The sequence below is a fragment of the Haemaphysalis longicornis genome, unplaced genomic scaffold (genome assembly GCF_048455015.1).
Source record: "Haemaphysalis longicornis isolate Haplotype H1 unplaced genomic scaffold, Haemaphysalis longicornis Haplotype H1 scaffold_12, whole genome shotgun sequence".
NCBI lineage: Eukaryota > Metazoa > Arthropoda > Arachnida > Ixodida > Ixodidae > Haemaphysalis > Haemaphysalis longicornis.
In genome coordinates, this window is record NW_027526225.1 from 62,688,322 (window position 1) to 62,713,965 (window position 25,644).

The following is a 25,644-nucleotide window of genomic DNA, read 5'->3' on the forward strand; positions in this document are numbered from 1 at the left end:
AAGAGAAGACCAGAGCTAGGCATAAATGGTCTGTCCTTCATCTAAGAAGGTTTACCTTCATTCTACAACTAAAACTAAGAGAGGAAGAAACAAAGAGGGAAAAGAGAAATTAAAACCAAGTATTAATGTTCACGTTCACAAAACAAAGGAAAAAATATTTACCGTATTATTCGCAATATTGGCCAAGTAATATACATGCTTCTATCTAAGCCAAAAAAATACTGTGCAATGCGTCGTGCTTATCCAAATAACGAACGCACTAGTGTATCAGTTTGCCTCCCTCAGCGTAAACAGCGGGCTTACCGGAGAGAAAACGGGGGGCGGGGATGTCGCGCCTGCCGCTAAGCGGAAAGATTGCAATGACGGCTGGTGCCGACGCATGCTTCACGGCACAGCGCGCTGTGCGGTGAAGCTGCATTTCGGGGCAAAGTTCGCGCATCCCGCGCCCCCAACTCCTGTGAAACCGCGCCGCCACAGACGAGCGTCTCTCTCCCACCACGTTGATGCAATCCGAAACGTTTTTTTCCAAAGAGGTGGGTAAGTAGGTCGGGTATCTTGACGCACAGCCGAGGGGAGAGGGGAGGGCACTTGGGAGTGCCACTTTCAGGGACGCCTGGGAGTGAGGAGTCCCCCCTCCTCTATTACCCCACTGGATCCGCCACTGGCGCTGACACCCATTTTTGCGTTCTGGTATTTGCGCTTTTACTGATCCATGCCAGCCCATGGAGCGCGAGGCAAGACTGGCCGGCGAGTACGTCGCCGGTATCCACAGTCCACCACTTGTCTTCGGCCGCCGAGGTATGGTGAACTAGGGGTCACGTGACGACCATTTCCTGGCCGAGCAATCGGCAACTTCCACGAGCGCCTGAACAGAAGCGCTTCCCCTTGGCGCAATTAAAGGATTAGCCCTTCAACAGGCCGTCGGAAACCGTCGGAGTTCGCGGTTCCACCGAGGTCGAAGCGGGCGACAAAACGCTACGCTTCCTGACAAGGGTCTGTTTATTTTGTTAGTACGCTATTTTTTGCTGGGAACCCATGCCACTTGAAGGGGCACAAGCTTTGAAGTCACACACATCCATCGTGGTCGCCGGCACGGTTGCTATGAGAAAGCAGGCGGGTATACCGTTTTCTACCACTTAGAGACCACGGGTCAATCAAAATCGGTTTGAAGCTCTAAACATAGCCCGATCTGGCACCCGGCATCTTTATGAGGCAACCGACAATAGTTCTTAGTAATGCTGTGGCTAGCGTTAGGTTCAGAACTCGCGCCCCCTTCTCAACTCACGGTGAGAGCAATCTTATTTTGACTTGAACCAAACCGAGAGTAGTCTATCTCGATTTTTACACCGCAACTAGCGTCACTAAATAAAGGCTTTAGTGACGCTAACCGCAAACGTTCACTGACTAACCGCAATGGCTACTAAATACTGTTTACTATACTGATCGAACTTAGTCTTTGTCAAATGTTTCTATGACACAGAACTCATTACTCAGGCTCTTAAAAACTCCCGCACAACTTGCTTGTGATACCGTCTGTTTCAACCAGGTTTGGTCTCTCACAGAGAAAAACGATTGTGTAAGCTTTCTGGCGCAGAATATTATGTTCGCACTCAAGGTTTTATCTCCACTGAATAAGCGTAGGTCCGCGTGACCTATCAAAACATGCACGACTTCGTTAGTTTCCAAAATATTAACCATGTATTTATCCACGGCTGTGCCGACAGCGACCTAAAACATGCCCCTCCACCCAACGCCGATAGAGTTATCTTTAAACGGTGCCCGAAACCCTATCAGAAAACCGCATGTGGGGAAATAGACTTATTACCTTGAAAGGGTGAGCTGCCGAAGTGAAGACCAGTGTTTTATGTGCACTTTGCCGATGGCCAACTAGAATTTACCATCCACTTCACCAAGAAAAGGGCATAGAAATATAACAAACGGTGTTAAACCTCCAAAAAAGCTCGTCTGTGCAAAAATAAAAAATAAAATAAGAAGCCCGGAAAAATGGGGATCAATGGGGAATTAACCTACAGCCTCTGGCGGTACCTCGACACCATTCAGACAAGCGGACGCTTCTTAGCAACCGATGCTTCTGAAGGATGCGTGCGGTCGTATCCTTGATAGCGGCGTCAGTCGCACTATCCACGACCTCCTCAGCACACGTCTCACCACCCGCCACAACGTCCTCCGTCAACCATGCGGCGGTACAACCCACCTGAGCGCGCCGCTCCATTGCGTGCAGCAGCTGGTGACGCGAACCTTGACCTTCTCGTCGGCGCCCACGGGACGGGCGCTGAAGACGACGCCCTTGCGGAAGCCGTCCGCGCGACGGGCCCCGCTGCCGTCGTCCTTGAGCCGCACGTTGTCGCCGTGCACCTCGTGGAGACTCATCCGCCGAACCTTCTCCGCGCAGCCGTCCTCCTCGGCGGAAGCCTCCAGAGCGTCGCCGGACGCTGCGAACACCGCGGGAACGGGACACTCGATGGGCGACGCCACGAACGCAGGTGTACGCGACAGCAACACCGTCCTCGCTTTGTGGGTCCTTCACCCTTCCCGAGACTACCCTGCGTGCGCCTCAACTTCCTCCCTTTCTAGGCCCCCCTCCCCCACCCCAAACAGATCCCCTCGCCTTCCATGTCGCTTGGGGGAGGAACCGCAGACCACAAGCAGCTGTACAAAAGGAACCGCGACGGAAGCGAGCTTTGAAGTTCAATGGAATTACGCGCGAGCAACTTGACTTGGCGGGAGGCCAGACGCATTCTTTTTACCGGTGGCGCTACCGCGTTCTCGCTGTGAAGACTATCACCCCCTTTCTCCTCTCTAATCTTTATATACCCCTCCTCCCCCTCCCCCCCGCACAGGGTTGTATGCAGGTGAGCCCCCAGCTGGGCTCAATAATATTCCCAGTGCATCTCCTTTCCTTTTCTCTTGAACCACTTAGTAGTAGTATAGAAGACAGACAAACGCGTCGAACGACGCGCAGTGTCGCGGGGAACTCACGTCGTCAGATCCGGGGGTGGCAGGTCAAAACAGTGCGAACTACCCTGAACAAAAGCGCGTTGTCAAAGCGGGCTATCCACGCGCCCTCCAGAGATAACGTCCACGAACCCTTTTTTGCACGAGAGGAGGGGTTCGCCTTCCCAGAGGCCTTCCTTGGTCGAACTTTCCGCTTCTTATTTCTGAATAAATCAGTTAGTACTACTACTTTTCCAGGGTTTGACGTAAAATAGTAAAAAAAGAAGCCGTTGTGGTCGGCTCCGCCTTTCGTCCCGTAAATACAAACACTCTTGCTACACGGCACACGGTCAGTGCTCCATGTAAACGTAGGAACTTCAATTATTCGGCATTAGAAATGAGAGGCCCTAGAAAAAAAAAGTAAAGAAAAACATTACGAAATATTTGTCGTGTCCCCTCTTTTTTTCTTTTTTGTCGTCCCGAATAGTACGGACAACTAAGAATTTCGCTCCCATACCATCAAGCGGCGACAGGGCCGGATTAAGGGGAGGGGGGGGGGGGGGGGGGGGGGCTACGGGGGCTGCAGCCCCGGGCCCCCCGCTGTCAGGGGCCCCGCTCGATCACATGAAAAAAAAAAATATATCTTGAGTGGGCTCGCTGCCCGCAGTGAAAGTTGAAGGTAGGAGCTTCAACCCCTCACCTTCACACCGAAGCTGACTAACTCGTGACAGGTGGGGAGGAGTTGGGGGGAGGAGGAGGAGGAATAAACGTTTATTGTGCACACCACGATGTGCTCAGCCTCCCAAGTCCAGGAGGCCGCGAGTCCGAGCTGCGTCCAGAGCTCGTTGCACCAGGGCTTGCTGTCGCTCTGGTGCTGAGCTGGTCAGCTCGGACTCCCACTGCTCAGGGTTGGTGGATGGGATGGAGTTAGGGTGGTGAGGACAAGAGAAAACAAGGTGGTAAGTCGTGAGAGGTATGTGACAGTGCGGGCAGTTGTAGGGGAAAAGGGACGGCGAGATGTGGTGTAGGATGGGGTGATTATAGAAGGTTTCAGTTTGCAGGCGGCGATAAAGCGTGGCGTGGTGTGTTGGGAGGGAGGGGTGGGGCGGGGGGTATATTCTTCGTGTGTGCCTGTAGTGGGACAGTATGGCACTGAAGGTGGAATCAAGGGCAGGGAGCGTGTCTTCAGTGGTGGGAGGGTAGCAACCAGTGTCGGTCCTTGAAGTTGGGAGTGCCCGGCAGTGCAGATCGCGGGCTGCGGCATGAGCCGCTTCATTCCCAACCAGGCCGGCATGGCCAGGAGTCCATACAATGGTCACTTCTAGGTCCGGAGGTAGGTAGCGTAGCATGGGTAAGGCTTGCTGTGGGGCGAGACCGGCCTGGTAAAGGCGGCAGGCTTGCTGTGAATCGCTAATGATGGTGAGATAAGGCTGATTTCGATGTGTAGTAATGGCATGGGCGATGGCCAGGGCTTCGGCTTCGGGTGTAGGCATATTTCGGTAAGTTGCCGCAGTAAGGGTGTTGCCAGAAATGTCCAGGGTGACAAGCGTAGCCGGAGAATTGGGGGAGGGATGCGCAACGTCCGTGTAACGGGTCTGCGGGTCATTGCCGTAACGCTTCTCGAGGTGGCGTACTCGAGCTTCTCTTCGTGCCCGGTTGTAAATGGGGTGCATGTGCCTGGGTATGGGCGCTGTTCTGAGTTGTTGCCGAGTGGAAAGGGGGATGCGCTGTAGGTTAAGACGAGCAAGGGGCGGGGTTCGGCCTATATTATGAAGGACCTGACGGCCTGTGGGGGTGAGGGCAAGTCTTTGCAGCTGAGATACGCGCTGGGCTTCGATAAGTTCATTCAGGGTGTTGTGGAGGCCAAGTTTCATGAGTCGTTCGTTCGCGGTGTAAGTAGGCAGGCTGAGGGCTGATTTGTACGTCTTTCTTATGAGGGCGTCCAACTTGCTAGTCTCTTGGGGTTTCAGATTGACGAAGGGGGTCCCATAAGTGATACGGCTGGTGAGCAAGGCTTGTACGAGGTGACATGTGTCTGACTCTCGCAGTCCATATGAGGAGCCCCGGATACGGCGAATGAGATGCGTCAGCTGGGAGACTGTCTTGTGTAGCTGTGGTAGGAGAGCTGACCCGGATCCGTCTTGATGGAATGGAACTCCCAAGATGCGAAGCGTGGGAACTTGTGGGACGGAAGCACCGGATATGCTGACCTGGGGATCGGGAGTTGTGTTAGCTTTTCTTCCCCTAGTGCGAGCACGAAGAACGAGAAGGCCAGATTTAGTAGGTTCACATGTTAGTCCTCTAGGTTGGAGATATTCCATTGTTGTGTCAATAGCTTGCTGTAGGCTGTCTTGCTGCTCACCGCTAGAGCCCCGGGTTGTCCAAATGGTGAGATCATCAGCATAGAACGCGTGGTGAATTCCAGGAATTTCTTGCAGCTTGGCCGGGAGGTGGAGCATGGCGATGTTAAAGAGTAAAGGTGAAATAACCGAACCCTGGGGTGTACCTTTGGCCGGGGTGGGGAAACAAGTTGAGGTGAGGGGGCCCAGGCGGAGAGTTGCTGTTCTGTCTCGCAAGAAGGCACTGACGAATTGAAAAGTTCGCAGTCCACATCCCGTGGTGTTTAAGTTATCTAGTATGGCCTGATGTGTAACATTGTCAAAGGCTCCCTTGACGTCTAATGTAAGAATGGTCTTCGGGGTGGTGCGGCTGAGGTGGTCAAGCACCTCTTCCTTGATCTGGATGAGCACATCTTGCGTGGAAAGGTGTTGGCGAAAACCAAACATGGTAAGAGGGTCGAGGTTCTGCTTTTCTAAGTGATCGGATAGGCGTTGATGAATCAGGTGTTCAAGAAGCTTTACGAGGCAAGAGGTCAGAGAGATTGGGCGGATAGTGGTGGGGGTGAGGGGTTTGTTCGGCTTCGGGATGAGGGTGATGTCCGAATGTCGCCAATCTGCCGGGAGTGTTCCTGCTTGCCAGTGAGCATTGAAGAGAGTGAGGAGTTCCTGCAGGGTCTCCTCATCCAAGTTACGGAGTACGCGGTATGTGATGTTATCTTTCCCGGGCGTGGTATTGCGTGTGAGGCGGGCAAGCACTGCGGTGAGTTCCATTAAGGTAAAAGGGGCATCGAGGTCTTCATTGGGACTACCGGTATAGTGGCTGACCGGAGGAGGGGGATAGGAACTTGGGTGGCCGAAGAGATGATGCTGGATCGACTCAAGAAGGCATTGCGAGGGGAGATCACTGTTCTTGATGAGGCGTTGTATCTTATGGTCGGTATGCCGCCGGGTATTGGGATCGAGAAGAGAGCGAAGGAGGTGCCACGTCCTTTTTGAGTGTAACGTGCCCTGCAGTTGGTCGCAGAAGCTGCGCCAGTTCTGTCGTCGGAGTTCTTGTGCATACGTTTGGGCTTGCTGGGTGAGGAGAGCGATGCGTTTCTTCAATGTGCGGTTATGTTTTTGCCTCTGCCATCTTTTAGTGAGGCTTCGCCGGGCGTCCCAGATATGGGTGAGATGGGGGTCGGCAGCGGGCGTAGTATCGGTGAGTGCAATTTCCTGTGTGTGCTTTTTGACCCGTTGGTTAAGGGCTTGCGTCCAAGCAGTCAGATCTTGGGTAATGGAAGGAAGGGTATCTGTGTCTTGCCGGAAAGCGGGCCAATTTGTTAAACGAGCGGTGCCTTTCCTTATAAGTTTCTGTGTTAATGGAAGATGGATGGAGATGATGTGGTGGTCGCTACCGAGGGTTTCTTCTAGACATGTCCAAGTGAGGCCGGTGACGTTCCTTGCGAATGATAGATCGGGCGTTGTGTTTCGAGCCACGCTGTTGCCAATGCGAGTATTCATGGTGAGGTCTCATGGTGAGGTCATTGTAAAGGACGAGCTGATGGTTCTGCGTGGCCCGGAGAAGGGCTGTGCCTTTTTTGGAGGCCAGGGCATAGCCCCAGGAAGGATGTGGAGCATTAAAATCTCCGAGAAGTAGGAGCGGACAGTTTTTTGCAATTAACGTGGCTTCATGTAGTAGAGCTTCTAGGGTGGATAGGCTGCCGGTGGGGGGACTGTAGACGTTAAGGATGTAAATACTGGGGTGTTGGGGCCGATTGGAAATAAGCTCAACGAAAGTGTGGGGGATGTCTTGGGGAAGGCGATGTGACTGGGCCGGGTGTGTTTTGTGCACTAAAGTGGCGGTGCGGTGCTGTGGGTCGTCCGTAAATGCAGTGTATTGCTGCAGGTAGGGGACTGCGGCGTTTGATTCTTGAATGGCGATGACATCCGGGGGGTCTTGCAGGACGAAGAAAGCCAATTGGTGGCGCTTACTTGCGAAGGAGCGGCAGTTCCACTGTAATATGGAGAGCGAAGCTGACTGGGCGTTAGTCATAATAGGGGTGATGCTTTATCTTCTTAGGCTGGTGGGTGGCGGCGAGGTTTTCTTTAATGCTAAGGATGGCCTGCTCTAGTTTGTTTTGTCGGTCTGTGAGCGCCTGCAGGCCTGTGCAAAGAGGCGCAAGAGTTTCCTTTTGGGTGTCAATCAGTTCTTTGATGAGCGTCGTAATTCTGGCGTCAATCACAGTGTGTAATTGTTCTACGGGTGGGGGCGGCGGCGGGGAGGGTGTGGGAGGAGGAGTGGCCACCAGGGCCTCTATCTTTTTAGTTAGATCGTCCAGTTGTGACTGAAAACTCTGCTGTTGCTGTTTGAGTTCAGCGATCGCCGAGGCGAGGGCAGGGGAGACGGGAGGGATGGATTGGGTGTTAGCTGTAGGTAGGGAGGGACGAGCAGTGGGAGGGGCCCGAGTGACGTCTGACCAGAGTGACGTCTGACCAGTTATGGTTGACAACTTTCGAGTCTATTTCAATCCGCCTCTTTCACAACCCCACTGCGCATGCGCAATTCCCTAGCGGCCAAGTCCCTAAGCAGTCCAGTAGGGGCAGCAGACGACATTCCCCACAGCTCCCGCACAAGCGGGAAGGGGTCGTGGTTGTATTTACATCGTTTGATTTTTTGTGTGTGCTCGTTGTGCGCGGAACAATGCCCACAACTTGCGCTGCGTTCCGCTGTAAGTCGGACTCTCGGAGTGCCGAAAAGGGAACGGTGTCGGCTTGTATCGCTTCCCGACGGCCGCACGCGATCGGCTACGGCGGCTTGCGTCGCTCGCGTCGGCTCGGGCTCGGGTGATGGGAACATTAGTCTTAGCATCCTGGCGGATATTTGATCGCTGCTATCTGTGCAACTGCGAATAACAATCCGCAACACAACTTTTCACTACACTATCATCCCCTTTCTCGCATGTGGAACTCTATTTAAGTTATAACTGCCGTTTGAGCGATCGGTGACCAAGACATCTGCGTAGCCTGTTTCGATGCTCCCGCGCAGGTATCGCCATCTCTCGGCCGCTCGGCGCAACGCGCGCCGCGGCGACCGGTCAGCGTATACGCTTGCATCGCGGCAGATATATCTGATCGCCGCTTTTAAAATAAGCCCTGACAACAATCCCTAGCACAATTTTTCACCACACTAACACCTACTTTCTCGCATGTGGAACTTTTTAGCGATCAGATTGATTCAGAAGAGCAGCGACAAGCGCGGTTGCTACCGTGGTCTGCGCCGGTTCGAGCCGCTGAGTGTGCCGAGCTGGCAGGCGCGGCCGGCGTGTGCGCGGACTGTTTCCAAAGGCAGAAAACGCTTCACGATTGCTTGCTTTATCCATTTCTTGCGAACAAAAGCGCAGAATCTACAAATTCAGCTCAGTGATCATCGTAGTTGACCGTGGAGCAAAAACAGTAGGCGGAGCGACGCCGACGACGCATCTCATGCGCGCATCGGGCCGTCTGAAATTCACGCGTACGACTAGTCGTGGCGACAGTCGTATCGTAACGATCAGTCGCATGCGAATCGCGTGTACCAATCGTACATGTGTCCAGCGCTTAAAGGCATTTTGCGAACTGCCGGCCTTTGTTGAGCTGGCGATCGCACTTCATGCCAGACGACTCCAAGTACTGCTCGCTCTGCTACTCGGACGGCACACCGGGAACAGGGATCTGTCCGAGATTTCTTTGCCAGCCCTCATTCAGTGATAAGAAGCCGCCTGTTATTATGTGATGACCAGGGGCTGTCATCTTAAGGCGTTATAACACCAACAAAGAAGAAAAACTTCGGCTGCTCCTCGCCGTAATGTGGGATTGCCGTGCATACAACGAGAACGCAGCCGGAGGAAACGCCGGCAAACCCTACAGCTTCAACTTCCGCTAGGCACGCTAGGTGGCAGCACACCGCAATGAAAGAGGCGGATTCGATTTAGTTATTCCTACTCCTCCCTTGTTTTCCCGAGGTTTATGAGAAGACGTCTTGGACCAAAAGTCGTGGGTACACAGCTTGACCGGGCCTCAGAAGCCACATAAAAAAAGGTCCCTAGCTCGGCTCCGGTCTTTTTCGGCACAAGTCGTTTCGGTAGCCTTTTCGGTACACGGACATCGATATACGCGGACGTTTCGGCGCGCGCACGTTTCGATATAAGAAATGGTCAGGCATGCGAATAATGAAATAATGTCTGAAGAGCATTGTAAATTGTTTAAGCCTGAGGGACGTAATATGTAATTATTGACAACTTAAGCACTGCCCTACGGGCTCATGCACAGTTTCTGCCACAAATTTCAATGTATAGCGCTTGACAAGGAAGTTCATTGCGATGACGACCCGTTCAATAAAGCTAGTGGATTAGTTGAATCGCATAAGCGTGATTACGACTCGATATTTCTCGCTGTGTAGGCCACTCGCGGGGTCGTTCGGCTTCGGCCCGCGCCTCTGTGCTGTAGCCTCTGCAGGCTGTCTGAGCAACAAGCGTCGCGGAAGGTGCATGTCCGCGCGACTCCATTCGTAGCGTAATTCTCTAGGCGCCACTCCGTTGGACGCAGAGGCCGCCGGGCCAGCCCGACCCTAGCGGCTCCCTTCGAGCTGGGGAATCAGCAGGCCTAGGTGGTGTGAAGAGCTCAGGCGTGGACGCCAAACAAAGCAACAACGTCTGTTTCGTGTCGGGATGACGAAAGCTGTGTCCACTTAAAAACGCATCCTGTGTGCGGCCCTTTCTACGCCGCCTTGAAAACGGACCTCCGCCGCGACTCGGGGACGGTAAGCTGCGGTAAGCTGTTTGTCCCCGTGGGCGCTTTTCGCTTTGGAATGAGTCGGCGGACGGCGCGGACCAAAGGGCGGCCCGCAGATCTGGTCCCGCTTGGGCGCAGCGGCAGGAGAACAGGAATCCCCGAAGGAGCGCGGGAGAACAGTGGACGCGGCAGACGTGTTGATGATTCGAAAACGAGAGGTCCATCCATACTCGCCTCCGTCGTAGACCCCGAATCTAGACGAGAAGCTTTAGCGTGTTTCCACTGCCAGTTACGACCGAACAACGACCCGACCGATCGACAACGAACTACTGACTGCTGGAACTGTTGCGCGACACCGACGGTAGCAGCAGCGCGGAGGTGAGCAGAGAAATTCTATCCCTATTAAAATGTTGTCTGATGCCATTCGCTCTCCAACCCAAAGGGGTCCCGTTAATGTGTAACGGCTTGCCTACTAGCAAGACCAACCCAGCTGCGCAACAGGCGTTCATCGCCGCTGAAAGTTCGACGGCCATGCGCAAACCCCCGCCACGAAGCGGACCGCTCCCCAACCCAAAAAGCGACATTTTTCTGCTTATCGTCTTTGTGCTAATCGTGCTGCGATAGGAAGGTGGCGTTGCGCGGCATGTCTGAACCCCCCCCCCCCCCTAACCTCCTTCAAAGGCGGCGCGTGTTCTAACCGCCGCGTGCTTTCTCGTCTGCGCGGGTAACCTACGGGATTTTGGCCCGTAAGCCGTGGCGGCTACCTGTTTGGCAGATGCCTGTGAGTGAAAGCTGCGTGCGCGGACTTTGAGCCCTCCCATATATGCAGGTGGAGAACTTTATAATAAAACTAAAACCTTAAAGGGCCCCTGAGATGGGGGTTTTTGGGGGGTCGATGGTATCGGAGCGCAACGGCTATTTCTTGAACTAATCGTGACGTGTTTGTGCGCTCTTGATTTAATCAATTTTTTACGAGCGTAAAAACATCAGAAAGCTACAAAAAAACATCTTTTGTGTGTGGGTGCTTTTACACAGTCACACATATTTGTTTTATACCGGAGTGTAAAGCACTTACACACCGGGCCAAACCGGGCTTGACGCTCCTCCGTTCTCGGCGGAAGGATACAGTGAGCGCAGGAGCAACGACGCTTGCAGCCAGCGTGATCGCTCAGCGCTCCGTGTCTGGTGTTAGACTAGTATCATCAGTTTTCTTTCCATTTGCTTTCTTGGACGCTGTACCCGAAAGGATTCTTTGCACCATCTGTGTTTCGAGCGTAGCCTCGACGTTGTTTCAGAGGTGGTAACGAACGGCGCGCCAAGGGAGCGCCGCGCCGACGACGAAGGAGCAGCTCCGCACGCAGCACATGGACGACGCCGGGCACTGCTCGTGATCACGAGGCACACGCTCAAGTGCGCTCACGCGGGCTGAATAAATCAGTTCAAGCCCAAACGCTGTCGCAGCTGATTCTCGGCGGCGGTCGCGACAAGGGCAAGAGCATGCTCATCCCGTAACGACAACTGCCAAAGAGTTTCATTTCATTGCTTCCCATCAAGTCATAATCGCAGAAAGTGTGGTTTGCTGCACCGGCCTTCTGAATGAACCTGTTGCCTAGTGTCCTTAGCGCGCTTTACCGTTTACCGTGTTAAATGAAGCAAGAGTAGCCGTTTGCCGCTGAAAACGAAAGGATTGCACTCTGTGGTTTCTGCATTCCGGCTTACCGGCTCTGCCGAGTAGCGACATCCGGCGAATTTGTCGCAAAGCAAATGACACAAACGTTTGTTGCCCAGAACTGTTCGCTTACGCTTGAAATGGCTTGAATCTTAGACGTCTTAGATTGAACTCTCACAATACAATAATTTTTTTAAAAAAGAGCCGTATACTTCTACTGTAGAGCTTAAAAAATCGAAAACATGACATTGACGCCGCCATCTAGTGGGAATAATTAGGACCAAGTATTGCATTAAGCAGAATTCACGCCACCGCTAAATATTTCGATATAAAATGAGTAAGATATATTGTAATGATTCCGCAGTTACCTATATTACCTTGCCCAAGACGATTTTGAAAGCATAAAAGAGTTATGCTAGTTCATAAAGGCACCTGAACCATTGGAAGCGTGGGAAGCTGGAGTAGGGGCGGAAATTTTGCTCGCTCGATCATTCTAAAAAAATTTTTCATTTATCGTGCTCCTGATCATCATTTAGCAAGAATGTAGTAAACAACATCAACTGAGATCGCTTGCATGAAGCGCAGAGCACAGCGCATTTGCTGTGCCGTAAAGTTCCGGAAGAACGCCCACCCAAATTTAAGTAGAGTGATATCAAGTGAAAAATACGAGATGGGCGAAATTTCGGGTCAAGCGCGGAAAGGACGAATAAGTGACCGCACCTACACACGAAGAGATGATTCGGGTTTGTTTTGTTCACTCATCGGCGCTAAAGCCATGAATTTTACGGGGTGGGCGCACGTCTTTCAGTAAATTGAATATTTCACCCGTAAAAGGGGGTGGGCGATGTTTCGGGGGAGGGCGTTCACTCGGAACTTTCCGGTAATCTAATCAAAACGCGAGCGTACATTTCGCCGGCGCAGGGGGCTCGCTACTATACAGTCGGTAGAAATTCTAGCCTCTGTATCGCTATGTAGCGACTTTAAAAATAAGTTACCGTTAACGGAAACTTTCGCGCATGTAAGGTCGACTTCCGCAATCACCAGTATCTCCTGCTCAAAGTCCGTCAAGACTGAAAACGTACCGTATTTACCCGATTCTAACGCGCACTTTTTTTCAGGGAGAATAGCCCGAAAAATCGCATGCGCGTTAGAATCGAATACGAAAACAAAACCGAAACTGCCTAAACAGCGGAAATATCGTCCCACTCATCGCCATCGCCATCTCAAGACGGCGCCAAACCTTTTAGCAACGATATTTTGGACGCAGGAAGCATAGGCGCCTATCAGCATTCTCACGAATCGTCAAATCGTTCCACTTGCGCGCTAATAACAGCAATGGCAGCAGCGGCTCTCACGTGTTCAAAACGAGCGATCGGCTGAAGCGTGTGCCTCTGGAGAAGCTCGCGGGATGGGCGTGTGAGGCGTAGGCCACGATCCCATCGACCATGGTTGAACATTCGTTCAGAAGTGTGGCATCGCGAATGCGGTTGACGGCACCGAGGACGACATGTCGTGAACAGCGGAGAGCGACGAGGAGTGAGATTACTTTGGGAAGTAAATCACCTGTTCCTCTCGCATTCGTTTGTCTGGGTCAAAAAGTTCCGCGCGCGTTGCAATCGGAGGTGCAAGTTTTTTCGTTTTTTTTTGCCAGGAAAATCGAGTGCGCGTTAGAATCGGGGGCGCGTTAGAGTCGGGTATGTACGGTAGCTTAAAAAAAAAAAAAGGACGTCGTCGTCTCATGTGCGACCCACTCGCTGAAGTAACCATGGTAACGACGACGCTCTAAACCAAACCGCCGCCGTCAAAAATCGCGGACATTCCGGCGGCCAACCATGAAATGAGTGCTTCGCCTCGGACGAGGTCGGACTATGTCGTCATCGCAAGCCGCCGAGCCAACAAATAGTTCTGTCTCGTCGGGGTAATAACTTTTGTTAGCGTGAGCGAATATGCTTACTATTTTTGGACTTGTTTCTACAAGAATTATAGAGTAGATTTCTGACACAAACAAAAACACTTTGAAATCCATCTCAGGCCACCTTTAATAAAATATGCTTAAGAAAATACTCTTCTGTACCATGTCGTGTGCACGCCGACACGGCGCTTAGATTAACTGTGAATCTGTGATGGACCGGCAATCAAACCATACCAACTTTTACGCCTGATAAAATCCGTTATATAATACTAGACATCAAGCCAAGAAATTAGTTTCCGGAAAGCGTTAAATTATGTATAATTTATCACTGTTCAGAGAGCATAACATGGGCTTCGAAAATTTTCGCATATAAAAGCGGAATCATTATTATCATCATCATTAAGGCCCCAAGGACCCAGTAGCCCCGGGCCCCGAAGTTTCCTAATCCGGCACAGAGCGGCGATGAAGGTCTGAACGTTGCCCTCGATCGCCTCTTGTCATGCTTACAATCGTGCAGCTCTGGAGCCCTTCGATTTGTCTCAACTGTGGCTGAACTGAGTGCAGGCAGTGCATTAACGACTTCTTCAATTGGCCAGTGCAGCCTGCACCTCACCCTTCCATTTACCGGCGGTGCAGACAAGCTAGACCGGGTTCGTCTGCACTATCGTCTGCACTACCCAAAGAGGTGCAGACCTCCAGCAGAAACATAGGCCTTGGTTTTTTCACTGACATTTGGTCTTTGTGGACAATCTTCCGTTGCCACCATCACTGTCCCGAATTGTTCTCTGCGTGTAATTTTCGTTTTAATAAAAACAATAAAACCAACTACTGCATTCGTACCGAATTTACCCTAAAAAAGCATTTTTCTTCGTAAGTTCTTGACCTTCGCGTAGCAGTCAACAAGTTAGCAATAAAAGTACGCCTAGAAAATTTGCTACCCCTGTCAACAGCATTCAGCGCTCTCCTAAAGGATCCAGAGGATGAAAAAAGTTTTTGTTGAGTTCGGCTCAGGTATGCGCGCTTCTGTTCATTCAGTTTTTTGTTCGTTTGTTTAAAACTAGATCCAAACATTTATGTAAGATGTCGCACCATTCATTTTTACGCGCAGGCCTAAGAGTGTGAAATCGGCGAGACAGGAGAGAGTAGTAACAGAGCGGAAAACCGGTCCCGGTACAGTACCGGTTACACCTGCGCCTGCGCACAACCAGTTTTCTCGCCTCTGCGCAAGCGCAGTAGCGCCGGTCGCCAACCGGGTACCGTACCAGTGCCGGTTCTCCGCTCTCCAGCACAGCGCGTAAGAACACCTGCGGCCGGCCGTGCAGGGAAGAGTGGAGAAGGCTGCCGCTCTCGACTTACCGTATTTTTCGGTTTATAAGAAAGAAGAAAAACACGCCGCTCTGGACGTGCGCAACAACCAGGGACCTTATTTCACATCACTGGAGACAGTCGCCCGTCACTGGCCGGCAAGAGCAACGACGAAGGAAAAGCCAATCACGGGCGATTATCGACGTCGAATTTTCTTAGCCATTCCCGGTTGGATTGTGGTGCATGTCGCAAATGGCACTCCCCTCTATCCAAAGCCCATTGCATTACCGCCCCCGCTCGCAAAAAAAGCGGAGCGGGAGAGGACCTGACACGTGACCACTAACGGCCAATCAGTGGTGTGCCAGCGAAGAGGAAACGATTGCAGTGTGTTCCCGTGCAGCTCTGGTGAGTGAATCCTGTTAACGAACTTGCGCCGAAAGGCGGCCGACAGACGGCGTTGGGAGATTAATGTAGATTGTCAACACAGAAAACTCAACCCGGCAAAAAAAGAAAATTGGCCACCTTCGCAACTGAGATGCGAAGACTGAGGGAAACAGTGGAACTGGTGGCCTTCACTAGCCTATCTTATCGGCATATCGGACACTGATTCCGCCGAGCCTAGGTACGCAGTCCCTCTCAACTACGAGAACATCTGCACGTCAGAGCTTACGTCACCACTAGGCGCAGCCAATCACCGACGCGCGCCTCCCCACCCGAACATCTGCGCCGCGACGCGCACTCCCCACACCCGCCCGTCGGCTCCTTGGCTCCTCGGCACACCCCTCACACTTCTTGGCATAGAATTTTTCTCCTCTCCCCTTTGGTTCAGCGAGTTTTGAGCGACGCCCGGCACGGCCGGAACTGAAACTTAAACAGCTCCGCTGTTGAAAAAAACACAACTTTTTTTAGAGGAAACTGGCGAATTGTTTCTCAAACCATAACTGCGTATAGCCGCGTTTACATGAATGCGACAAGTGGCGCATCGCATCGCATCAGCTTTCTAGCGGCGCTAGGACAGTGCGTCACATTAATGCACCAGACAGGGGTGGATTGAGACGCCTAAGTGGGCTTTTGGAGTGCATGTAAAATGTCAGCGCATCGCATTAGGAATTACGTCGACAACAAAAGTAAGGCCTGCAAACACAGCTTTGCATTTAAAAACATCTTAATCGGATGTAAGAGGCCAAACAATGCGAGTCGAGAAAAAAAAACAACACGAACTATCCGCGCCTGAAGCGCCAGAAACGCCGCTGCGTTGCCTTCTATGTGCGACACAGTATGGCGCCACCATCGCACCAGGGGTAAGGCGCTACATGTAAACGCTAGCGCATCGGATTACTCGTGATGCGCTAATAAAGGTGACGCGCTACTCTCGCATTCATGTAAACGCGGCTTATGTGGTCGAAAGTCGCATGTAGGCTGTTTTGTATGCCACGTTGTCCACCATGCACGAAACGGAGGGGACGTCCACCTTCGTGAACCACAGGTGCTTAAAAAGGGAAGCGTTAACTGACTAGCAGCCGAAATCGGCAAGGGACGATTAAATTGCCGAGGAAGGCAGATAAGGGGGAGTAACAGGGCCACCGCCACAACTGTAGCTACAGTTGGAGCACATGGAAGTCAGACTGATCGGCCAAAAACAGATCCTGGTTCGGGCGAAAATGGCTGCAGCGTAAGAAAGCTTAGGCAGGCGAAGTGGTATCTGCCAAGATCCCAAAACAAAACTGAGCCTTTAGGGGTTGTTTCTATTAGGTAGATATGCTGAAATGAGCACGCTCGATGCACGCATCCTAGAACTCTGACTACCGCTTTTGTTTTTTGTTTTTTTGCGTGGCTATAGGAAAATTAGTATTGGCGACAGAGCAGCTGGGTGTAGGCCCGTTCGTCACATGGCGTTTCGTCACAGGCCGGTTCGTAATAGGCAGTTTGGTCACATAGGACCATTCGTCATAGGACACTTTGTCACTTAGGAAAGTTTGTCACAGGAACTGTAAAACAAAATTTGCGGTGTGTTTTTAGACGTAAGCGGTGATAAGGCATCACATATTATCGTTTGACCATCTTGCGTAATGGTTGCTGAGTAAGAAAGTCTAATTACAACTAATTAATTTGCACACGTTGTTCTCACAAACCTCGTGATTCTCACAATCTTTTTTCAGCAATGTGGAGTTAATAGGTTTTGTACCATATCTTTCCCTACTACCCGTGTGACAAATTTATTTTGGCAGGAGAAGTAAGACGAGAAAGACAACGTGCTGAACCAAAAAAATCAATTTTAACCGCCACCTGCAAAACAGAAAAAGGGAAGGCCAACCCACCAAATGCCAAAAGGCACAACCTGGTATGAATTATCAAAGTTGAAGCCGCTAACAACCCCCCCCCCCCCCCCCCTTCTCGACATCCGCCCAAAATGAAACTTTCAGACGAAATTTCCAAGAATGAAAAGGTCTGTGCTACCACTTTCCCCATTACGGGAGCACTCAGAACTATGCATATGCCTCTTTGACCTCTATGCCTCTTTGACCAGAACTATGCATATGCCTCTTTGGCATATGCCTCTTTGACCATATGCCTCTTTGACCAGACGAATCGGCTGTGACGAGGGTGACCAAGCCGGCCGCAACACTGAAAAAAGGGGCGGAGTTTCTTCTTTGTGGCCAGTCTTCCAAGAACTTTATTAGGCTACGTCTTTGCCTGACCTTTCTGTCGAGGGTGGTTGAACTCCTATCTATACTCTTGATCAACCCAGGTCACCCTACTTGCCTCCTCTGGCTTGCATCCTCTGCTGAACTTTCCAAGATGTACGGCCAAAAAGAGAGAAAAAAAGAAAACATGTGCCTCACTTTTCTCTTTTGAGTCGAACCATCTTACCTACTTCGGTGGGACCCACATGCGTTAAAAAAAGAAGAAAAAGAAAACACGTCGACATTCGTTTTGTGCACATATGACGAACTTTCCCATTTGTCGAACCGGCCTATGACGAATAATCCCATGTGACAAAACAGCCTATTACGAACCGGCCTATGACGAAACGCCATGTGACGAACGGGCCGTATCCCAGAGCAGCCGTTGCCCACCCGATACTTGGCAGCTTGTTACTGCAATTATTCACCTCGGTAACACAGGATTAAAACCATTGGTTTATTTACCACTGCGGATTCGGATCATCACTGCCGTGCTATGCGGTGTAGAAAACGGAGGGCCGAACTGCCCGTTTCAGAAAGCCTTAATAATGTCAATACCTGTCGAGCAACTTTGGATGTTCCGGACGAGAGCGGTGATCGTGAAGAGATTGGCTGTGGACCATAGCGGGGAGGCGCTCTATTGGGTCGTATACCTAAGACGGGTCCTGAATGGTCAGCGCTGCTATGGCTAACAGCATCCCGGTGAAGGCAGGAATGGCAAGGGGGCCATGTACCAAACTTTCGTTCGGCTTCTGATGTTATATAAACTAGGGGAAAAATTAAGAACGACAACGGAAGTTGCCCCTGCGCGTCTCACCGTGTTGCTGAACACGTTTATTTTACATTTTTATGCTGCTGCGAAAAAAATGTAAAAAGGAAGAACGGGAAGAATAAAAAAAAAAGGAAGGTAACCGCAGCCGGCTGTTACTCCGCGCGGCGCAAAGCGCCTTGTCACACGAGTCGTTTATAATCTGTTTATAAATTCCTACAGCGACGATTAAAAAAAGAACTATAGGTGTGAAAAAAGGAGACGATGCTACGCATTAAGCGTAATCTCGTTTCAAAACGAGCTCGTGCGTTGACATTGGGTCCGTCGCTACGGCGGAGTGATACACTACATGAGTTATTGCCGCTCTTAATAAACCTGTACCCAAGTATAACCAATTAACCTCTCCTTCCCTACCCCCCCCCCCCCCCGAAACTCCTCTGGCAGGCTAACGTACATGGGACACTGCCCACCACGAAAGCGGGTTGAAGACGGCCCTACATGCAAGGGCTAGCAGAAATCGAACTCACGCTTGGCAGCGTCGCCTACGTCCATTGAAGCTAGGGAACCGACGCTGTCCAGAAAGTTGAAAGGCTGGCTTTATCGTGGTGGAGCCAGGAAATGAAGCTGGGGTAGCCGGCGATGGGCCGCAGACGATCAGTTGTGCTGACGCGGAATTGCACCCTTCGGTTGCAAACAGGGCCACCGAAAGAACATTTCCCGGTGATGATGATAGTGACGATGCTCGCGACAAACCACACGGTATCACCACGAACCAACCCAAGGGAGACTGACTACAGGCTACAATCATAAAAACGGTGATGAGATAAAAAATATCGCATGCCATAACAAAGCCGCAAAATGACTACCAGAAGCATTGCTCAAAAGATTGCTCGCGTGATAGGGATCACGACTGTACACTTAGATCATCTGATGATGATGATCGTGACAGTGGTTTGGTGGCTGCCCGTTTGTGGAGCGGCAAATACACTCCCAGGGCACTCCTGGGAGTTCTAGCCAAAACAGTTTCCTTGGTCGTCGCCTTTTCTCTATTTCACCAGCGCATCTCCCCTCCACTCGAATCCGCGGTGTCGTCGACGTCACGCGAGCCCTCTTGGAGAAGTCTCGCTACAAAACCCAGCACTAGCTCCACGCTCGAACCACCGATTACGATTATTATCGTGGTGGTGACGGTGATTAGGCCAATCTCCCCGCGTCAGTTTATCGACGAGTCATCAGGTATCACTCCGCTATATCGCTGCAGGACTCCAGATGACCTCAGATTTGGAAAACGGGATATGATATACAGATCTGAGACATCGCCGCCGGCCTTCCAGCTGATATGGCACATGCCCGCACTATGAGGGATTACTCATTCGATTTCCTTTGACGGCCAAACTGGGTTATACCGAATAGATGCGATTCGATAGGACGCTGGTGACGATGAATCTCCATGTTTCAAGCACGCGCGTTGTGAAATAGAGAAAATAGGAGACAAAAAAATGGAAGCGGTTTAGCTCAGCTAATCTTGGATATGCAAAGCAAAGGCTTGGCCTACTCTGGTTGAGTCTTGGTGCCGCTTGGTTAACCTTTGATGTAGATCTATTGCCAACCACGGCTCAAAGTCGTTCGGTACCGTGCAACGTTCATATAAGGAGGTCCGCCCAGCTTTCGTTTTAGCATAGCGGCTCCCGTACGCTATGCTAAGGTTAGCGGGACCGGACTGCGCATGCGCGCGCGGAGAGTGCGAGGAGGTTGCCCCTCAGCGGAGGGAAAGAGCGGGCATGGCGGAGGTAGGCCGCGCGGAACTAATCCACCCCCGCGTGACGAATTTGCTCTCCCCAGTCGCGCCCCGCTACCCGCCGCCGTAGCGTTAGCGGACGGAGCACGCTATGCTAAAACTCTCTATTCACGGCGGACGCGGCGCAAGACGAGAGTCACGTAGCCTGAGACGCCCCAGCGGCGCATGCGTGGGACGCTGCGGGGGTGGTCGGCTGCCGATCTGCTGATCGACCGCAACCGGTGCGGCCGCCGTCGCTCATGGTTGAGCAGAACGACTGAAAATGAGGTCTTGTGCGCAGCGCCGAAAGCGGCCCGGCGAATCGAAGCGGCGTGTCTGCGGTCAAATGAAGGTGAACTCTGGACGAAAGCAGTAAAGCTTTGCTTTAAAAAGCTGCAGAGACGTCTACGTTTATATCCTAAGATATAAGGCGCGATAGCGATACTTCGACTCCCCGTATGCAGCTGCTGCATTTCCGATTTATGCTTCACGAGCGGGAAAGTTTATCGAAAAGAGAAAGACCAGCAACCAGGGCTTTTAATCGCCGTGTCCCAGGAGAGACAAAGGCTCTCGGCGCTTCTGCGGTTAAAATGTGAGCGTGAAAGGTTGCAAATGCCAGGTGTTGGTCAGTTTGAGCGAAAAGGATGCAGTGTCAGTGTATCAAAATGTTTATTCCGTGACTTCTAGGCCAGGCTGAACAATTTTGCTTTTTTCATAAAGAGGAGAGAGAGAGAGAGAGAGAGAGAGAGAGAGAGAGAGAGAGAGAGAGAGAGAGAGAGAGAGAGAGAGAGATCTTTGTTCAAGAAGAAATAGTTGTGGTTTACGAAAGAGCTGGCAGAGCTCAAAGGAGGAACCTGAGTCTACGGCAACAGAGGCAGCAGCTCCTTCCCTTGCCCTCTCAATCAGCTCGCGCTGATCTTAGGTACCGAGGTGGTCAAACCTGCCTCCCATGTTTCGAAGTGGAATATGTTATGTTTGAGTTCTCCCCTGGCCATACCCTTGGACGTGGCTAGGTTGCGCGCAAGAGGGTGGATGTTTCCCCTATTTTAATGCCTGATGTTCCCACCGAACACATTAACGCACATGATTTTCAGATAACTGTGATGGTTTTTCGTACACAGAGTTTGTGATACTTCGGCATTGAGACCTCGTTGTAGCATGGGGAAAGATTGTGTTCCTAGGCATAGGATAAGGATTCGTTCTTAATGTTTTTCGAAGAGGGAAGTGTGGTAGTTGTGGTCCCAAGGAGCACGGTATGCGAGTTCGTGCGCCTCTTGCATAGCGCGTCGTTCGCTTTCAGACCATTGGATCCGGCTGTCCAGGTTACGTTAACTTTCTGCACTACGGATGGGAATTTATTATCGAAGCACTTGGTATTCTGCCCCCAGAAAACTGTATAATGCCCTTTGCGAGTCTGTAATGATGTTACGCTTTTGTTTGATACTAGCGCTATTCGGATTGCCAAGAGGGTGGCTCCAACTTCCACTTCTTTGTTCACGTATGTTGGAGGGTCATGCGGTCCCTAAGATTGCTAGAGTATTCAACTACGACAATTGGGGCCTCGTGATCCCTCCGTCGAGTAAATGGCCGACCCGTCTATGTATGTTCATACTGTTGCCCTAGTGGCCCACCCTTTTCTAGTTCGTCTCATGGTCAAAATTGCGAGGTTGAGAACTGCCTTATATGCTGTCCTATGATGGTGTTTCTTTCACTTTCTATGGGGGGGGGGGGGGGGGGGGGGATTTGTGGTACGGCAGGCTCTGCAGTATATTCTGGTCATGATCAGTGGTTGCATGAGTCTTCCCGTTTCTTTTCTTTTTTTTCTTACTCGTTCGTGGTTGGACATTTTGCTTGTGGGGCATTATTGGGTAAAGATTTTCAGTTTTTGGTGATTGTGAGTTGGGAACTACCCGCTTGTTTAGAACCCCACCGAGCATTCTTACGTGGCTGTTCTCTGGGAGGATATTCGTACCTATTTTAGGGTGATTTTTAACTTGGCCGCGTCGCGCCATCTGTCGTTTACCAAACCGATCTTTCAACTGAGACATAACCGCTGGAATATTGAAAAGTATGTTGAAAATTTATGTTGTGCAGCTAAAAAAAGCATAGTGCGCCCAGTACCAACAGCAGTGCGCGTCGGTACTTCTATGTTCACATGTATTCTCGCAACTTTCATTGTTTACCCCACCATTCTTACTGCTATAAGATGAATATGCATTTCATTTAAGCGCAAATAGCTCCTTCGACAAGCTTATGAACTCTGCTTAATTTGCGTTTGCCGAACTCAGCCAATCGCGCAGCTGGGCATATGACATCATTGGTTCTGTTGCGGGAATTGAGCCAGTCAGTAGGTCGCGTGGCCATTCCTTTTCCTAATTATATAGCTTATTCGAGCGAAGTGTGCGTTAACAGTGGTGTCAGTATGATTTTAAGGAGAAAATATTTCGAATGAACCAAACTTGCGTTTTGTCTGCATGGCCCCTTTAACCCTTTCAGACGCCGCTCGCTATTTCCCCCTACAAATTTGTTTTTGTTGTTTCTGTGCTCTGTATATCACCAAATAAGAGGAACTGGCAGGTTACTGACCCCAAGTCTTAGCTTGTTTTTTTAGTCATGTACATAATTGTGGGTGTAGGCCCGTTCGTCACATGGCGTTTCGTCATAGGCCGGTTCGTAATAGGCCGTTTGGTCACATAGGATCATTCGTCATAGGCCAGTTTGTCACTTAAGAAAGTACGTTACAGGAACGCAAAATCAAAATCCCTGGCTTTTTTTAGACGTAAGTGGTGATGAGTCATGACTATAACTACTTTGCACACCTTTTCGCAGTACCGGTCATCTTAGCGGCCGCCACGGCGATCCTAAACTGGCAGTAAGGCACGCCGCAAAAATATTTGGCTTTCGGGGAACCCGCGCACGAATTATCCTGGTCCTGCAGTCCATACCGCTCCCACCCGTCCTCCTTGCCTTTCACATGAATGTCACGGTAGCAGGCGCACGCTCGCATGACTAATTTGCAGTGGCCGTAGCACTCCTTTTTCTCCACTTTTTTTTCATTGTCGCTGCTCCCTCACTGGTAGACAAGTGCTCACAGCGTGGTCATTTTTGCCCCTTTCCTTGGAAAACCTTTTTTTGTGTGCACATAAGAACTCACTCGAACTGTTCGAAAGGAGGATATAAAAACGTGCAGCCCTATAGGAGGCACGTCCGCTCCCCAAGCAGTTAGCTGAGGTGGCGCCCTTTTGTTTATTTTGCCCGAGAGCTACTGCCAAGAATGGTGGACAGGCGCCCCACGCATGCGCAGATGGCTACTGGAGAAAGGTCCATCAAATAATTAGTTGCACCACTTGTATTAAACCACTAAGAAGTTACACGAAATGGCCCATGTGAAATTTCCAAGAACGAGAAGGTCAGTGCTACCACTTTCCCTATTACGGGCCCAGTTAGAACCAGACGCCTGGCCCGTCTTCCAATAACTTTGTTGGGCTACGTCCATGTCTCGGGTCTAGGAGAATTCGTCAAAAGTGAACTCGTCGCAGCCAACTCGTCATAGGTGAATTCGTCACATAGGGCAAGTCGTCATAGGCCATCTCGCACTAGGTAAACTCGTAACCTAGGGCAACTGGACACTCGGCCACCTCGTAACGATTTACGTTTTTCGTCTATCATGTTCAAATAAAAGATTACAGAAGCTTGTATATTTCTCATCTTATGCCTAAACATTCTTACACTCCTCTTCAATTCACCACCCTTAATGTTTTCTTTGTCGCCTTCGAGGAATGCGCCCGCCAGACAGCGTATCCTATTTTTTTTGTGCAGCTAATTACGTGTGCCTTTTAATTATATTTCGTTTGCCCGTTCTTTTTTTTTCTAATACTTTTTTTTAATTTTGGGTGATTAAGTGACGGCGCTGTATTGGGATTGCGATTTTGTTCTGTGTTTTCGCTTTTTAGTATTTCATCTTTTGTTTTCACGCCTGCTGAGAAACGATGATTGCTGGGTAACTTTCATTTTGTTAGTCTTCATATCAGCTGAAAGTCGAGGCTGGACTTAAAAGGTGACCCCCCCACACACACACTCCCATAAAAAGTGTGACGAATATTTTTTAGAAGGAGAAGAAAAGCAAAAAAAGAAACCGGAAGTTGTGCTGAAACCAAAACGCCAATTTCAACCAGCACCTTCAAACAAACAAGAGGCCAACATTTTGCCCTATTTATAGATATATACACAAGCAGGCACAAAGCTTCAAAAAAAGAAAAGAAAACAAAACGCAAAAGAAAGAAAAAGTTGACCCCCCCTCCACAGAAAAAGCGGGACGAATATTTTTTGGAAGGAGAAGAAAAAAATAACTTTGAAAAGAAACCCTTTACCCAGTAAAAATAATGTGATTTTTTTTTGCAACAAGAATTAAATAAGAAGGGGACAGAGGAACATGTGTTAAAATAGAAAAACCATTTCAACCACCCGTGAAAACTAACAAAAGCAGGGGACCCCCCGAACTCTGAAGAGGTCAACCTGGGAGTAATTATAAGGTTAGAAGCCACTAACTTCCTCTCCCCAATTCCTCGACATCGGCCAAAAATGGAACCGCGAGACGACTTTTCCGAGCACGAGAAGGTCAGTGCTACCACTTTTCCTAGTACGGGATCACCTAGAACGAGATGCCCTCTTTGACCAGTTTCCCTATGACCAGTTTTCCTAGGACGAGTTGGCTGCGACGAGTGGGCCGGTTCCCCCGTCTCACTTTTCTGACTTGGGCTGTTGAACTCGTATCTATAATCTTGTCCGAACACGTCACTCTACTTGCCCACTCTGGCTTGCATTCTTTGTTGAGCTTTGCTAGATGTACGGCCCAAAGTAAAAAAAAAAACTAACTAAACTTGTGCCTCGCTTCTCTCTTTCGAGTCGAAAAAACAACACGTGGACATTCATTTTGTGCACCTTGGACGAACTTTCCAAGTGACAAACCGGCCTATGACGAATGATCCTATGTGACCAAACGTCCTATTACGAACCGGCCTATGACGAATGATCCTATGTAACCAAACGGCCTATTACGAACTGGCCTATGACGAAACGCCATGTGACGAACGGGCCGTATCCCCAGAAGGGTGTACCCAGAGGTCAGGAGCGTCAAGTGCGCTGGATATTTCCACGTACGTATATATTTGTGTGATATGCATTGTTGCTATATTTTTAGTACCGCAAGACTTTTGAGAAAACGAAGAGAAAGAGTTGAAAAACCTCACCCGCTGAAGCCGTCGCGTGCGCCGCCATTTTGTTTGTTTACGGTTGTATTAATCTTACTAGCCGCCACATGGCCCTAAAATCTTCATTGTTAGACGAAGGATACAAAATTATGCTAAACTAGCGAAAACTTCCAGTTCTGTCATTTCCTTTTGTAAAAAAAAAAAAAACGCAGCCAAATCGAGGAAACATTTTGTGAGGTGAGCACTGGCGTCGAAATGAGCTGTTAACCTCA

At 50.4% G+C, this 25,644-nt stretch overlaps 1 protein-coding gene across 1 annotated transcript in view; it reads right to left on the reverse strand.

Annotated features, from left to right (window-relative positions):
• The window catches only part of LOC144162739 (neuralized-like protein 4), an 88,191-nt gene that overhangs the window by 39,796 nt on the left and 22,751 nt on the right, over positions 1-25,644 (reverse strand). The window contains exon 2 of the mRNA XM_077693377.1: positions 2,216-2,453. Within this exon, the coding sequence (XP_077549503.1) occupies positions 2,216-2,453 (238 nt within the window). The remainder of the gene's footprint in view (positions 1-2,215; positions 2,454-25,644) is intronic.